The sequence below is a fragment of the Cyprinus carpio genome, chromosome B4 (genome assembly GCF_018340385.1).
Source record: "Cyprinus carpio isolate SPL01 chromosome B4, ASM1834038v1, whole genome shotgun sequence".
In the NCBI taxonomy this organism is placed as follows: domain Eukaryota; kingdom Metazoa; phylum Chordata; class Actinopteri; order Cypriniformes; family Cyprinidae; genus Cyprinus; species Cyprinus carpio.
Window position 1 is genome coordinate 3,125,130 of NC_056600.1, and position 16,651 is coordinate 3,141,780.

Below are 16,651 nucleotides of genomic sequence, written 5' to 3' on the forward strand. Positions count from 1 at the left end.
ACACATGGTATGTCTCAGAATTATTTTGCGGATGCCTTGAAAGGCTAGACGAGAGCCTTGGCAACTGCTTGGCGGAGATGACGGGATCGAAACACAGCGCAAGGTCTGCTGACGCATGAAGATACGGTTCTTACCTATTTCAAAGCTGCCATCAATGACACCTATTAAGTAACTGGGGATGTCGAAGCGTCTTTCCAGCTGAGTTATTGTTCCATACATATACCTCACAAATAATTCCCTAACTAAGCAAACAAAAAACAAACCAACAACAAACATAATGAGACACAGAAAAGAAAGAAAGATGATATATTCAGCAGATGCTGCACGCACAACTCACACTCTCCCTCATTAACCTATTTTTGGACATGGAAGCAACTCTTCATTAATATGCATTTAAAATCGTAGGGGAAAAGAGAAACGGAGAAGAGATGGAGAGATGAAGGGGGGATGCATTTCTCAAACTGCACTGCATTATGGGTAGTTGGGACAAAAAGCGGATTAGGGGAGCTTATGTCACGCTCTTGAGTGATGCTACTGCATTCAGCCATACTGACTTAAGCCTCCATATGAGAAAAACAAGGGGAAAAATGAGTCGCTGCTTTTGATGATGAAACGCAGACACTTTTATCGTCTGTTGCTGGGGTTTCTGGGCCAAAATCAAATCAAGGTTTCGCCTCGGCACAGTGGTGCATCTTCACTCTTGTGGGGTTTCCCGCACATATGCACACTCCCTGCATCCAAATGAATAATCAACAGAAAGGTGGAGAAGAGAAGGGTGAAGAAGCAAAAAGAAGAGGGGGAAAAAAAGATGAGGCCAGAGGAGAAGAGACGAGACGAGAAGCCTTTGATGATCAAATCGTTAGCTATACAGTCGTCTTTCAACCCACACTTGAATTTTCCATGCACAAAGATGGAAAAAAAAGCTGAATCACTTTTTGAAGCTCATCGGAGTAAAACTTGATTAAAACAATCTTTTTATGACAACATTAAAGTCCTTTTATAAATCACTATAATATTAAAAAACACTTTTTTATAGTAGATTAAATTATGTATATTTATATTAAAAAATATATAAATTAGTATTAAAATTATAAATAAAATGTATTAATATTCTAATGATAATTTTATATATTTAATATTCTAATGATACTATTGTAATGGTCATTAAAAGTTCAGGGATGCTATATATATATATATATATCTATATATATCTATATATATCTATCTATATATATATATATACACACAAACATATACAGAATATAAAACAAGTAACCAACTCTCCAACAAAATACACATCAAAAATATCTCTAAACATGAAATTTACACCAAATTTCCACAACAACACAATAAAAACACAAATAAAAACAAAAACAATACAAAGAAAACAATACAAATAAGTTCAGAAATTAAGTTCTGTGTAATAAAATGGAAGAACGGGGAAAAACTATTGAACACGCTTCCTGAAATGTATTTAATACTTCATACAAAAGCCTATGTTGGTAATGACAGCTTCCAGACGCCTCCTGTCTGGAGAAACTAGTCGCATGCATTGCTCAGGTGTGATTTTGGCCCTTTCTTCCACACAGAAGGTACTTGAAGGTACTTAAAGGTATCTTCAATCTTACTTAGGTTAATTAGGTATGCTAGGTTAGTTAGGCAAGTTAATGAATAATAGTGGTTTGTTCCATAGCCAATCAAACAGATCATTTCTTAAGAGGGCTAATAATACTGAGCTTAGCAATTAATTAATTAATTTATTTAATAATTATTTTATTCCAGGCAGATTTAAATAAATAATGCTTTCTCCAGATGAAAATAAAATAAGAAATACTGTGTTAAAATTCCCCTTGCTCTTTTAAACATCACTTGGGAAATATCTGAAAAAGGACTGAAATATCATAGGGGGGCTAATAATTTTGTCTTCAACTGTACACACACACACACACACACACACACACACACACACACACACACACACACACACACACACACACACACACACAAACAAAAAAAAAAAAAAAAAACACACACACAAACATTTGAATGTCATGGTTTCTGCAGAAATATGGAGTGGTACAACTGTTTTCAACACTGATAATATAATATAATATAATATAATATAATATAATATAATATAATATAATATAATATAATATAATATAATATAATATAATATGCAAATCAGCACATTAGAATTATTGCTAAAGGATGACGTGACACTGAAGACTGGAGTGATGATACTGAAAATTCAGCTTTGATCACAGGAATAAATAACATTTTAAAATATATTCACATATGAAACAGTTATTTTAAATTGTAAAAGATTTTCAATTTTTTTTTTACTGTATTTTGGATCAAATAAATGCAGCCTGTGCATAAACAGACTTAAAAAAGGGTTGGTAAGATAAAAAAAAAAAAACCCCCCCCCCAAAAAAAAAAAAAAAAAAACCTTTTTCCATAACTCGTAGATACTCAAAGCAAAAATATCAACCCAGACAATCACAGCTTCAGTGAACTGTCATGTTTGATTCATTTCAGTCCAAAGTAATCATTTGACAAAGATGTATTTTCTAACATCTAAAATCGATCAATCAGTTAGCCGACGCTGTTCTTCTCACAAACGCTGAAGTGTTTACAGTCTGCGTCCTTCACCTAACCAAGTTATCGCAACTTTGTTCTGGGTCACGCAACCCTGTGTCATAATGGATTGTGTTCTTCGACTGGGACTCGAGCACTCACATTTCTGAAAGATTTATGCTTACTTTAGGGGATAGCGCAGAGCATGCTGGGATTTGGGAGGTTTCTTACGCTGAGTGAAGAAAGCAGGATCTAAAGAACTAATGTCTCCTCTCTCTCTCTTTCGGCTTATTCCACACAGCGGAGTGATCCGCACAACTGATTTGGCACATGTTCTACGCCGGATAAAGAACTAATGTCTTAAAGAAGGATAAAACAAAGAGAGGGCATGTGAGAAAGAGTGTGTAAAGTAAACTGGACGTTTCAGGCACGCCACACATGTTCTCCCATGACGGGATGCTCAGAATAGAAACACAGCTGAAAGGTGAACGGTGACAATCACCTGTCCACTGACAGATGCAAACAAGCAGCACAGAATGTACTGTACTTGACAGAAGTTTGGAAACATTATAATTTTAAAATTTGTTCTCTGCTCACCAAGGCTGCATTAGTGAGCTCAAGAATACAGTAAAAACAATTTAAAATAACTGTTTTTTTTATGTGAATATAGCCTATTGTAAAATGTAATTTATTCCAGTGATCAAAGCTGAATTTTCAGCATCATTACTCCAGTCTTCAGTAACACATGATCCTTCAGGAATCATTCTAATATGATGATTTGCTGCTCAGGAAACACTTTTATTCTATTCTATTCTATTCTATTCTATTCTATTCTATTTTCAAAAATAGAGTTCATATTCATATTTATGCAGAAACCATGATATACTTCCATTCAAATGTTTGGGATGTGTGTGTTTTAATAGAAATTAATGCTTATATTCAGCAAATATGCATTAAATTGATCAAATGTTAATAATGTAAGAAATATTCTATTTCAAATAAATTCTGTATCTTTCTATTCATCTAAGAATCCTGAATAAAAAAAGCTTTCTGCACAATATGAAGGAGCACAACTATTTTCAACACTGATAATCAGAAATGTTTCTTGAGCAGTAAATCAGTATATTAGAATTAAATGATAACTAAAAATCAACACACAATAAAGAATTAATTAATCATAAAATAAAATTCATCACAAGAATAAATTACATTTTAACATATTCAAATAGAAAATAGTTATTTTAAATTGTAATAATATTTCACAATTTGACTGTATTTTGGATCACATAAATGCATTCTTGGTCAGCAGAAGAGATTTCATTAAAAACATTTAAAAATCATAATGTTTCCAAACTTTTGACGAGTATGTAGATGGCGAGTGTGAGCAGACCCCTCAACCAAAAGTTTCAAACGCTAGAATCCATGCACATGCACGAGCATCTGTCACGGACTTCAAATCGCCATTAATTTAGTGTCAATGCAGTGGCATGTCCCTCATCTCCTCGGAGCACAGCTTAGATCACATTACACGTGGGCGCAGTAATCTGACCGCCAGCCAAAATCAACACGTGCTCGCCGTGGCCTCTGGGCTAATTTTCAGCTTTTACAACAGTCCAGAGATTTCCTCACTCAGGAGCACATGGGTCCCTTCACGCGCTTATGGATTTCCCAAGCATGTGCCAGAGCAGCCGTCATGCACTGACGTCTGGAGTTTATGCTTCATAGCACTGGGACAGCACAGAACTGAACACCTTTGTACACTGACGACTGTGCAACATCATAGAGGCATGTGGTTTCTCCTACCATTGCTATGCTGATGACACACAGCTCTATCTCTCATTTCAACCAGATGATCCAAAGGTAGCTGCACGGATCTCAGGCTGCCTGGCGGACATCTCTGCATGGATGAAAGAACATCACCTACAGCTCAACCTGGCAAAGACTGAGCTTCTTGTCAGTATGATTTCTCCATCCAGCAATGTTCTTCTACACTTACCCCATCAACTTGCGTTAGAAATCGTTGTGCAACATTTAACCAGCTGACCTTCAAAGACCACATTGCAAAAACAGCTAGATCTTGCAGGTTTGCATTGCACAACATCAGAAAGATCAGACCCTTTCTAACAGAGCATGCTGCACAACTTCTTGCCCAGGCCCTTGTCATTTCTAGGCTGGACTTCTGCAATGCTCTTCTGGCTGGACTTCCATCATACACAGTCCTTTGCAAATGATTCAGAATGCAGCAGCATGACTGGTCTTCAATGAGCCCAAAACAGACCATGTTACACTACACTTTACCTCGTTGCACTGGATACCGGTTGCGGCTCACATCAACTTCAAGACACTGATGCTTGCATATAGAACAGCCACAGGCTCAGCACCCGCCTACTTCCACTCACTCTTACAAATCTACATCCCCTCTAGAAGTCTGAGATCCGCTAGCGAGCGACGCCTCATGGTACCTTCACAGAGAGGCTCAAAATCACTTTCCAGAACATTTTCGTTCACCGTTCCTGGCTGGTGGAATCATCTTGAAAACTCACCTCTTTCGTCACTATCTGACTTCATCCACAAAAAAAATGATATATATATATATATATTCTCTTTTCTTTCATCTTTCTCTGTCTAGCTTGTATTTATTTGAACAATGCTTGAAACTTGCAAGCACTTCCTGTGTCTGTTTGCCTCTTGGAGATGAATCGCTTTTGTGTATTCCTCAAATGTAAGTCGCTTTGGATAAAAGCGTCTGCTAAATGAATAAATGTAAATGTAAACATTTTATAGAAGAAATTTGTAATTTAGCATTCCCTCACTTTTTGACTATTGTCATTTTTCCAGTCTAATGTCATTACTGGATATTAATTTTTACATTCATTTATGTATCATATTGCCATTTATATATTTTATACATATCATGGTAAACATTACCAATAAAATAAACATCAACTGATATAAAAAAAAAAAAATACAGGCCTCCAAACAAAAAAATCGAGTAAGGAGCCATTGGCTCCTATAAGAAAAAGCTTAGGTGCCAAATTATTTCTTTAGGTGCCAACAGAATAAACGTGTTTTATTTATTTTTATTATATATATATATATATATATATATAAATATATATATATAATATATATATATATATATATATATATACATACATTTATATATATATATATATATTTTTTTATTTTTTTTTATTTTAACATTTCAGTCATACTGTCGTGTGTATGTCTCATCATTTCTTGACTTTATCGGCATTTTAATCCATCTCGTCTTGTAACTAAATGTCTTTTCCAACTTGAAATATAGAGTTTCAAAGAAGTGTTCATTATCTGTACCAGTATCATGGACCGTAAACATCATTTGGCCACTGAGTGTAGTTTGGGCTCCTCTTCAATGCATCCTGTAAATGTTGTTGTATATCTTAAAAATAAAGGTGCTTCACGATGCCATAGAGGAACCTTTTTTGTCTAAATGGTTCCATAAAGAACCTTTAACATCTGAACAAACTTTACGTTTCACAAAAGTTCTTTGTGGCGAAAGAAGGTTCTTCAGATTATAAAAAGTTGAGAAAGAGATGCTTTTTTAAAGAGCCTTTGACTGAATGTTTCTCTGTGGAATCAAAAATGGTTCTGTGAAGAACCTTTTAAGCACCTTTATTTTTAAGAGTGTATGTCTTTCACACTTTCAGTCTGTTTTTCTTAAGTAATATGCAATTTTAAAGGACGAGTTGAATCATGTAGACAACTGGTTAAGTAAGAATATTAAAATGCAATAGCACATAAATATAGCAAAATGCTCCTCTTTATAGTTATTTTTCTAACTGACTGATGAGCTTATGGACACCGAGTGGTTATTCTGATGTCAATGCATATTACTTTGCAATGTTTACAAGCTTTCCGCAGTTTGAAACACTGAATGAGCTTTTACACGAGACATTTCAGTTGTACTGTAGGCTCTCTTATAAAATAACCTACCTTTTGATGTTAATTATGTACTCTAGTAATGAAGAGAAAGAGTAAATGGATTACTTGCTGCTTGAACTGAGGCGCTAAAGCGGTTGCACCTGCCGCATTAAAGATCGTCAAAAACTGTATTTACTGTTTGTATTTCATTATGAATTTTGAATAATTTTAAAGCTGATACTTTGTTTATTAAAAAGTAACAAAGCTTTTTGAGATTACTGGATGGCAATGCACTTCAAATAATGAAGTTCATGCATTAACAGAACACAGCATAGACCTAAGATCTTAAGAAGAAGCCATATTATTGATTATAAACGAGAATTGTTAACGATACTGCCAATATCCACACAGCTGACAGCTTTACCTGTTGTAGTTTGTTCAAGTTATGCACGAAATAGACTCAGCTTTTCTGCACTTTCACTTCTTACGTCTCTGTCATTTCAATCTCTCTAGTGCTGCTCAACTGAGCTGTGTTTATCAGGTGTGTGTCAGCACTGCGGTGCTGCAGAGAGGAGGACTGTTTGAAACTCCTTTTTACACTAAAACTTTGATGAGCATCGTCTCAATTAATACCTGAACATAGCAAATGATGCGATCGCAAAACAATCAGGAAAAAAGTAACAACAAAATACATAGGCCTAGTCTTCAGTAACAAACTCAACAAAAACTTCACCAGCAACAAAAACAACAAAAATCTCCACTAAAAACAAATATTATAATTTTCGTCTCAAAATCAACTAAATAAAAAAATAATTATATTAAAAAAAAAAAATGATGAGACAAAAAACGTATTTTATTCAGCTAGTTGGCAAGGCAACATTTCATATTCATTTAGTATAAACAATTATATATAAAAAAAATAAAAAACGGAAATTAATAATAAATTATATTGCCATTAAATAATAATAATAAGAAGAAAAAATAATAATTAAAAATTACAAGACAATCAAATTACTAAAACTTTAACAAAAATTTAAATTAAAACAAAAAATTATATAAAAATAAAAAAATAGGGTTATTGTCTTCCACTAAAACCTTACCGTAAATATTAACTGAAATATAAAATACATATATTTTTAAAACAAACACTCGTCAACATTTCTTATTTTTGTTTATTTTAAATTTAAGCACTAAAACAGCTAAACTAAATAAACCAAAATGTAAAAACTATCTAAACACATTGAAAAAAACATTACTCAACTAATAATATTTTTTTTTAAGGAAAACAAAAAATAAAAAATGCTGTGTTATTATACTAAATAAAACTATAAAACAACTGAAATAAACAAACACAAAAACAAATACATTTGAGCCAGCTATCAAGGAAGTATTTCTCATTTTCATTTAGTTTTAACTTAAGTACGAAAATAACTACAACTAAAGAAGCAATCAACACTATAGACATATTTAAAAAGAATTAATAATAATGAAAATTACAAAAACAGCACAATTACTAAAACTTTAACAAAAATATAATAAAAAAAATAGTGTATCAACTGCACTAAAATTGTATTCTTCACAAACATTTAACATACAGCAATTTCAAGCCACTGAAATGTTTTAGAGGGGCAAAAGGCAATGACACGTTTATTTTTAATAGTTTTAATGAATTTTCGATGTCTGGATATCACAATTTTTTTAATTCCCTGGTATTTCCTATTTTTATTTATTTTTTCCCATGGCTGTAGCGACTTCAGATAATCAGATAAAAATTCTTAAACCATTTCTTTATACCAAGCAATACCATAATTCATAAATATTTGGTGTTGGTAAGGATCATAAATGAACTGTAACTAAACAAACTGATCCCCAGATCTTTGAATGTGGTCAAAGGTGTGTTTTTTTTTTTTTTTTTAGCTGGATGTGACAAAATGTCTTATTTTTGTGTTACTGGGAGAAAACTTGTAGAGCTGTAACACCACTGGAAACACTAATCGGCTTTACCATTAGAGTCTCTATGAGTGCAATCACAATACCTTCATTCATCAGATTAGACTGTGCTCCTGAAGCATGCAGATCATTTCTAAGATCAGACCTCGAGCTAAAGCAAAGAATTTGGAAACCAGAACAGGCCTCCGTAAAGGTTTATTGGAGGATTATGCTCAGGACACATCTAAGACGTAATTTACCGCACCTCGGTGTGGTCTCTTTTCTTAAAAACGGCCTTTTCATTGTGCTCACTCCTCTCGTTAGCGGTGCAAAATAATCTGACTCTAAGCAGCTTTTACACTGTTGTCTCATGCAAATTTAATCCCAAGCAAAAACAGGCCCTAAATTCGGATCTCATCTGCATGTGGCTGATCTTAATGTGTAGAAAAACTATTTATGTCACTAATTAAGTACTGAGCCTTTCAGAGTCTGTCATAGCTCATCTGAGAACTCAACAAGAGCTCTTTCTGAATGCTAGTCATTCACACGTTAAAACCCAGAGGGTCGGAGGTTCGATACTCCTAACGAGTCAGCTGATAACATCTTCTGCTATTGCTGTTATGCTCTTTAAAAAGGCATTTAACCCCTCGATGGCCTAGAGAGCAACTTTCAGAATGCACTCTTGGATTTTTGTCATCGCTCATCATATCTCTTTGCTATAGTTTGATGCAAAAGCTGTATTTTTGGGTGCAGAATACTGTTTGTATATGCAATTATCCGTATAACAAACATGTCATCATAATAAAATCATTGCACTTAAAACAAAAACACCACTAAAATAGTGGTCGTGCATGATTGTATGCAATGAAAACAACAGTGTACTTCCACCTGCTATCAACTAGCATTAGCAAACAGCAAATTATGGTTTAGTGGTGTTTTAAATTAAAGGCTCAACTACTTAAAGTGTTTTCTAAACCATTACATGGAGTGGCTAAAGACATCTTTTGATTCAACTGGATATTTAATGAGAAAAAAAAAATACATCCATTATAGTAAATAAAAACAAAAAAACAAAGCTGTTTCAGAGGCAGAGAAAGTGATTATATTTTAATGATATATATAACAAAGACCAAGTTTTTTCCCCAGTGGAATAGCGTGCATAACATGAATTATTCACAACAAGGAATGTGTATTATTAAAGTCAACAAGGCTGATTTTGAAATCATGTTGACTACAAGAAAGAGAGGTAAGTCTATAGGGAATAACTGCACACACAGACACACACACACACACACACACACACACACACACACACACACACACACACACATACCACATACATATCATATATATATTATATATATATATTAATATATACATGATTTTTCTCTACATAAAAATAGTAGAAAATCTGGTATTTTTCAAAAGGTACTAATATTTGCACTTTAGCCAATGATTGATTCAATTAATAAAGGTACTAATATGCACTAAATAAGGTACAAATGTGTAAATTAAATGTAAATTAATAAAGTAAACAAGGTCGATTTTGAATTGATGTTGACTACAAAGAAGGAGAGGTACGTCTACATGAAACATGGATTGGTCTGTGCAAGAAACTTAACATTATTTACAACATTATTACCTGTAATCCCGGGCCGCGGGTAAACGAGGAAGTCTGATTCTTTTCTCTGAACTGGTTCTATCGTACAGCTCATTTCAATGAACTGATTCAGCTCCTTTCCAATCGGAGTGACTGTCAGGCGTCTGAAAGTGAGTTTTGATTGAACAACTTGTAGATCTGTGCTGCTCGAGCCGTGAACTGTTTCAGACACTTCAGTCAGATCTGGTGAACTGGTTTAACTAGTTCACCAAAAAGAACCGGATCAAAAGAATCATTCATTCATGAACCGTACATCACCCCGAACCGTTTGCCTGAGGCTCTGGATTACAGGTAATAATGCTGTAAATAATGTTCAGTTTCTTGCACAGAGTGATCGTTTCGCTTCATAAGGCTTCAATATATCATCAGGAGCCTCAGGGTTTAATCTTGTGTTGCCTGTATGTGTTTTTTGACTCTCAAAGTGCCGGTAATGCTTATTAAGTGATATATGATCACTAAATACCTCCATGACCTATTCACTTGTTTGCCACAATTGTGAAAAATCTGCATGATTATCTGTGTGATTAGTACTGTATGTTTTAAAATTGAGCTCGAGTAAACCTTTACATTATAACTTTACAATACATCTACTGGTGCACATGACTGGATGTCTTATACACTGAGCTGAATGGATCTTCTGTGGCCGCGCTCATGTGTTCATGACAAAGGAACTGCGGAGCATGACTCTCTCATTATTTACATCGTTAGCCATAATCATCTCATCAGGAGCGCTGGCTCAAAACCCCCTCTGTTCTCAGTGCTCAGCTCTTCAAAAGAAGATTCCACCACAAACTGAAGCTAAATCTTGTTTGGACTCAATGACGTCACAGCGCCAGAGGCCTTTCAAAGCCTGATACGCGGAAAGCAACGGACCCGCGCACTCTCAGATATACCAGCACTTCTGCTTCAGCAATCATCACGATGTGACAATTGAGAATAAAGCTCCTTTAGGTGTTTAAGTCAATAGATTTACCTTGAGGCTTGAGCAACAGGGCCGAGCCGAGCTGGGGCCATTCTCCGGTGACCTTCTCTCCTTATTCGGTGGGTCCATTTTCCACAAAAAGATCTCGTTTTCTTTGGGTGATGTCTCTCTAATGCAGTTTCTTGGCATTTATGCATGCACTCCTGAAAGAGAAACAGTTTTCATATGTGTGTGATCCATTTCTACTGCCATAAACTGCTTTTAGCAAGACTATGTTGTCCTTGTTACAGGTTTAAATAGAATTTGACACATGGTGTGAAACAGAAGTTCTGAATTGTGTTCTTGCAATGCAATTCTCGTTCACTTCTTATAGACTGATTGAAGTGACAATTCTAAGAATAGCAGCGGAAAGATCAGCTCCCAGGAGAAATGTGCAACTTTCTGCGGAGAGCATTTTCTCCTATAACATCCTGGTACGAGTTTCAAAGCAAAATGCATGTTTGAATTGATGAAATCATGGGAAAATGTTGCAGTGCTGCTGCATTTAGAATAATTGATACAATGAAGTCTAGTGGAGTACTGTGTAAACTTTTCTTTGCAAGCATGTAAACAAAGGCATGCTCTATGCTCGTCTAATCTAATAGCACAGGCTCAGTGCGTATGTACCTTATACGTCGCTTCGGGAATTTTAATCTCAACGACCAATGCCAAATAAAACCAATGAACTTGTGCAACACATGCACCATAGTTTCTATGGGATTTAGCTCCTGCAAATACTTCTTTGTTAGTCATTATTTTATTAGGTATAGAATTAAAAATGAACAAACTTGTTCCCTAACAACACTAACTCTTAAATACTGTTGGGGAGATGAATATATCTCTCATATAACTGTTACTTCAGTATCACTGAGATACTTTTATAATATATATATATATAATATTTATATATATATATATATCTATATATATATAGATATATAATATATATATACAGTTAAACTATCAACTACAACCAAAAAGTAATGTTCAAAAGATTTATTGGTTACAAAGCAAGCAAGTGAATGTCACACAGGTTGAATTAAACTTCAAGTTCTTTTGACAAAGTTATGACCAAACTATCAACTACAACCATAACTTAAAGTTGCAACTTGTGTTATTTGGTTAAAAAAAAAAAAAAAATTTTACAACGTCGGGTCCTTTATTACTCACAAATGCAAGAAGCTCATATAAGCAACTTCTATAAGAGTCTCCAAGATCTCTTGAACCTTATGGGCTGGTAATTTAGCTATTCAAGCTCTGATTGTATATTCTGATTGAACTTGATGAGTCCTTGAGTGCAGCCAGTGCGGTAAATGAAACATCAACTAACTATAAATCTCAGAGGCAGCTTTGAATTCATAAATCATGGGACATATAAAGCATGCAACTTAAAAAATATTGCAGCTTTCTTCACAACCTGAGATGATTACCTTAGTCATTTAGCTGATGCTTTTTCTTCTTTTCTGAGTCACTACACTTATTATGACAGGGACAGTCCCTGTAGAGTAACCTGAGGTTATGTGTCTTACACAAGGACACAATGCTTCATGAATCAGCTCTTCGTAGAAACATACAAATTATCGGTTTGACTGATTTTAAACATTATTGGCTGTTTTAAACTTAAATTAGGTCTGTAATATCATGTCTAAATGGCACAGTTTAATGTGTTTCTAATGAAATGCACTCAACAACATCATTACACCACAGTTCATTCATATTTGTAAGTGAGAAGCACTAAGCTTTTACTCAGTCTAATATGTGATCATTTACATCACAAAACTGCATACATACATATATACACATACACAGAATGCAGAAATTATAATATTTATACAGAATTTAATATTAACCTTTTTTTCCCCTGTAAAAATTATTATTTGAAGTTGCAAATAAAACTCAAGGTCACTTAAGTTTCTAAGTATAAAACATTAAATGATTGTTAACGATTATTGGGAATTAATAAAATGTGTGTTTGAATCTTTTATGACATCTAATGATCTGTGTAGCCTTTCATAAAGTTTATGAATTTAAGTTTAAGTTTAGCACAAGATTTAAATTAAAGTCATGATGAAAAACACAAACTATATACTTAACCCTTTATTTATGGTCTGAGAGAGACTTTTAATAGACTTAAAACAGACTTACCATTGAAATGAGTGTTGATCATTTAAAATTTAAAAAAGGGTAAAATTCTGCATTAAATAATAAAAATAATCTGTAAACATATTGGTTTTGAACACAAAACCTTTCAGTTATACTGTAAAAATGTATATATTTTTAAAGTTGTATATAAAACTTAAGGTCACTGGAGTACATTTTACAAGAAATTATTTTGTATAGAAATGATTTTCACTCATAAATTGCTACATTTAACAAACGATCACAAAGAAACCGCAAGTAACACTGAATCAATCATTACATTATGAGGCATAAAAACTAAAATAATATTTTCTCGTAAAACATACTCTAATAATCTTTAAAAGTCATTTTTACAGTGTATTTCAGTCTTCAGAATTTCATGCTTAATTCAATGCGTTACCTTTTTTGGTAATTATTTGTAAAACTTAATAACAATTTCAAAGTGCAGCTGTTTCAAAGCCATATTTTTATAGTGTACCAGCCAGATCTTTAACCACTGCAGCACACTGCACAACTTTTTAGAATTAATGCATCGCATTCATCTCGAAACTAGGAGCTCACATATACATCAGACGCATGAAGAAGGTAAACAGTCTGTAGTCTGGTGAATTGATGTGGATGAGTGGTCATGACAACCAGTGCGCAAGTGCGTCTAATTAACCAGCAGCTGATATGAATCCAACGAGTGACCAGAGGACAAAAAAAAAAACATCTCACAGACTGTTGAATGTATAAAATCGATTGCGCAGACTGAATGTAAGCAATAAAAAACGCATTAGTCTCCTGAACCCACATGAGCATGAATAATAAAAGCACGCTATAAAATGGTAGTTAATATAATTAATATGTCAATGGCGCGGTAATTATGATGCACAATAACTCTCAATCGTTCAAAGTAATCTAGTAAACAGCACAAACACACGGCAGTCCACACGCAGACCTACTTTTAACGAGCAGATGTTGGTTTTCTCCTCTTCTAACACAGACGCACGCAGCTTTGCGCACCGCCAGACCCATTTTAAACCATGTCATGTCTAGTGCGCAATGCATATCCATAATTTGTAAGCAAGAGATGAATTGGGTCAAATGTCTCGTGTCTGTCTTGGTATACAGAAGAACAGCTGCGTTTTACTCACCAGATCTCACAGTTCATATACGAATGCGCGATCCGGTCTCGTCTTCTCGTGGTTGTTACACAATCTATGGATATGTAAGTGTCCCCGGTGGTCCAGAATGAGTGCGTACGGAGCAGATCATATGTGTCAGAGGGTTTTCACATGGAAAGAAACTTCCCACGGGCTGCCGGAGACGAGGAAAGGCACTTGGTCCTGGAGGTGTTTCCAAACAGTTCCACTCACTCACATCCGATTCCTTCGCGTTCAGCTCGACGCGTCCGAATAGTTTAATCTTTTTGACGTCAATCTTGTAGGTTTTTCACGAGCCTTTCCTGTGAGGTGAGACAGTTTCTTCTGCTCGGAGCGGCTGGACTGGATGCACTGAGCTGAAGCACGTGATGAGCGCGCACAGAGGCTCTGGATGATCACATCACGCGCGCTGACCGTTTCATCACTGGTTTTATAAACCGGTGACACTTTATCATACACGAATATATTTGATAAACATGATTCTTTACCGACCATTAGATCATTGCGAATTCATAAAATGCATGACATGACTTCTAATGATCTGTTTAGCCTCACGTTATGCTTGTGGATGAAAGTTTCATATAAACGCACTCGGTCATGATTTACATTAAAGTCATGCTGAAAAACACAAACCGTGTAATTAACCCTTGAGAGCCAACAGGGCTCTTTAAAAAGCCCCAAAACATACTTACCATTAAGATATGAGGGTTGATCATTAAAGATTCATAAAATTATTATTGATTATTTTATTTATTATGTATTATTATAATTATTAACCTATCCAATTATTATTTTATCACAACATTTTGGGGTATCTGAGACCCTACACATAGAGAAAATAATTTTTAATAGAACATGATCCATGTGTCATAATTTGTTAAATGAGTGTTCATTATGTCAGAGGAATATTTAAAGGATAATTATATTCTTTATTAATAAAATATTATTAATAAATCTTACTAACATATAAATTTTTTAATTGTTTCATCATAAGGTCTCAGAGACCCTGAAAATAGTACATTTTAATGGAACATGACTGATCTTTATTTGTAAAACATGTTTTCATTATGTCAGAGAACATTAAAAACATGCAAACATTTAAATAAGCACTTTTTATTATTTTATTGATTATTTTGTATAAAATATATTAATTATGAATCAAATATTACATTTTTAAATTATGATTCTATCACAAGGTCTCTGAGACCCTGAACAAATTCCATTTTAAAAGAACATTAAAAGCATGCAAACATTTAATTTTTTTTATTATTATTACATTTATTAAACATTAAATACATTTTTCAGTGATTTTCAGTTTTATCACAAGGTCTCGGAGATCCTAAACATCAGTTTTAACATAACATGATTAATGTGCAATAGTACATTCAAATCTAACCTGTGTACCACTGCAAAATCTTAACACTAATTCCAACAGGTTGCAAAAAGACACTTTCTTAAAAGTGATCCTTGTTAGTAAGCTCAGTCTCAATCATGTTTGAATTTAACATGAACATAATCAGTTGTTAGCTTTTGCAGAGATAACTCACTTGCCTTGCTTGAGTTTCCAAGTGCTTTTCAGGAAAACCGTGCCTGCGAATCAAAAGTGACGTCAATGTGAGAGACAGACCGACCACCTCATTCAATGCCAAAGCGAAATGTCAAACTGTGAGTGCAAAGTCAGTCGTTCCTCAAGACCGTTTATCCGTCCCCCATCCTGATCAATTATACTGAGCCTGGACTTCCAAAGATAAACATTTCTGTAAGGAACAGCTGGCCAAACATGTGTGTACTCATACAGATCATATTTATCCACAGCCAGATGATTTTGTTTCAGCCACATAGTATTTACAGCCACACTTCTTAGTTGTTTAGAGAAACATTCATTTTCTTGACAAGATGTTATTTATTCAGTCTTATGGCCAATATGGAGTCCTCATATAACATGTTTTCAGGAAAGGGTGGATAGAGGAGAGACAATGCACTTGCCTTGCCTTGTTTCCATGGAGATGACCAAGCCATAATATGACAGTTGTCATAACCTTCTGACTGTGGATTATACACATTCTACTCTTGCTGATACATGGCTTGTCCATGTAGACTCAACAGCACCCAAAGGATAAAGCCATTAATGGACCAAATGTCTCTGTATTTCTGATTTCAAATACGAGATGACGGTCAGTGCAACCACGTGGAGCATTATGGAATAAAACGCAATGCCCATGTACTTCATGTTCATAATCGATAACCGCTGTAAATAGAAAATGGAAATTCATTGCATATTTAAATTTTAAAAAAAATGGGAGAGATGTTTTTTTTTTATATATATATAAATTA

At 34.4% G+C, this 16,651-nt stretch overlaps 1 protein-coding gene across 1 annotated transcript in view; it reads right to left on the reverse strand.

The window, feature by feature from the left end:
• The window catches only part of LOC109085988 (solute carrier organic anion transporter family member 1C1-like), a 35,227-nt gene extending 20,382 nt beyond the window's left edge, over positions 1-14,845 (reverse strand). Inside the window, exons 1-3 of the mRNA XM_042721625.1 lie at positions 14,309-14,845; positions 11,046-11,197; positions 135-276 (exon numbers count right to left, since the gene is read on the reverse strand). Coding sequence (XP_042577559.1) covers positions 135-276; positions 11,046-11,183 — 280 coding nt within the window. The 5' untranslated portion in view covers positions 11,184-11,197; positions 14,309-14,845. The remainder of the gene's footprint in view (positions 1-134; positions 277-11,045; positions 11,198-14,308) is intronic.
• Between the last annotated feature and the right edge of the window lie 1,806 nt (positions 14,846-16,651).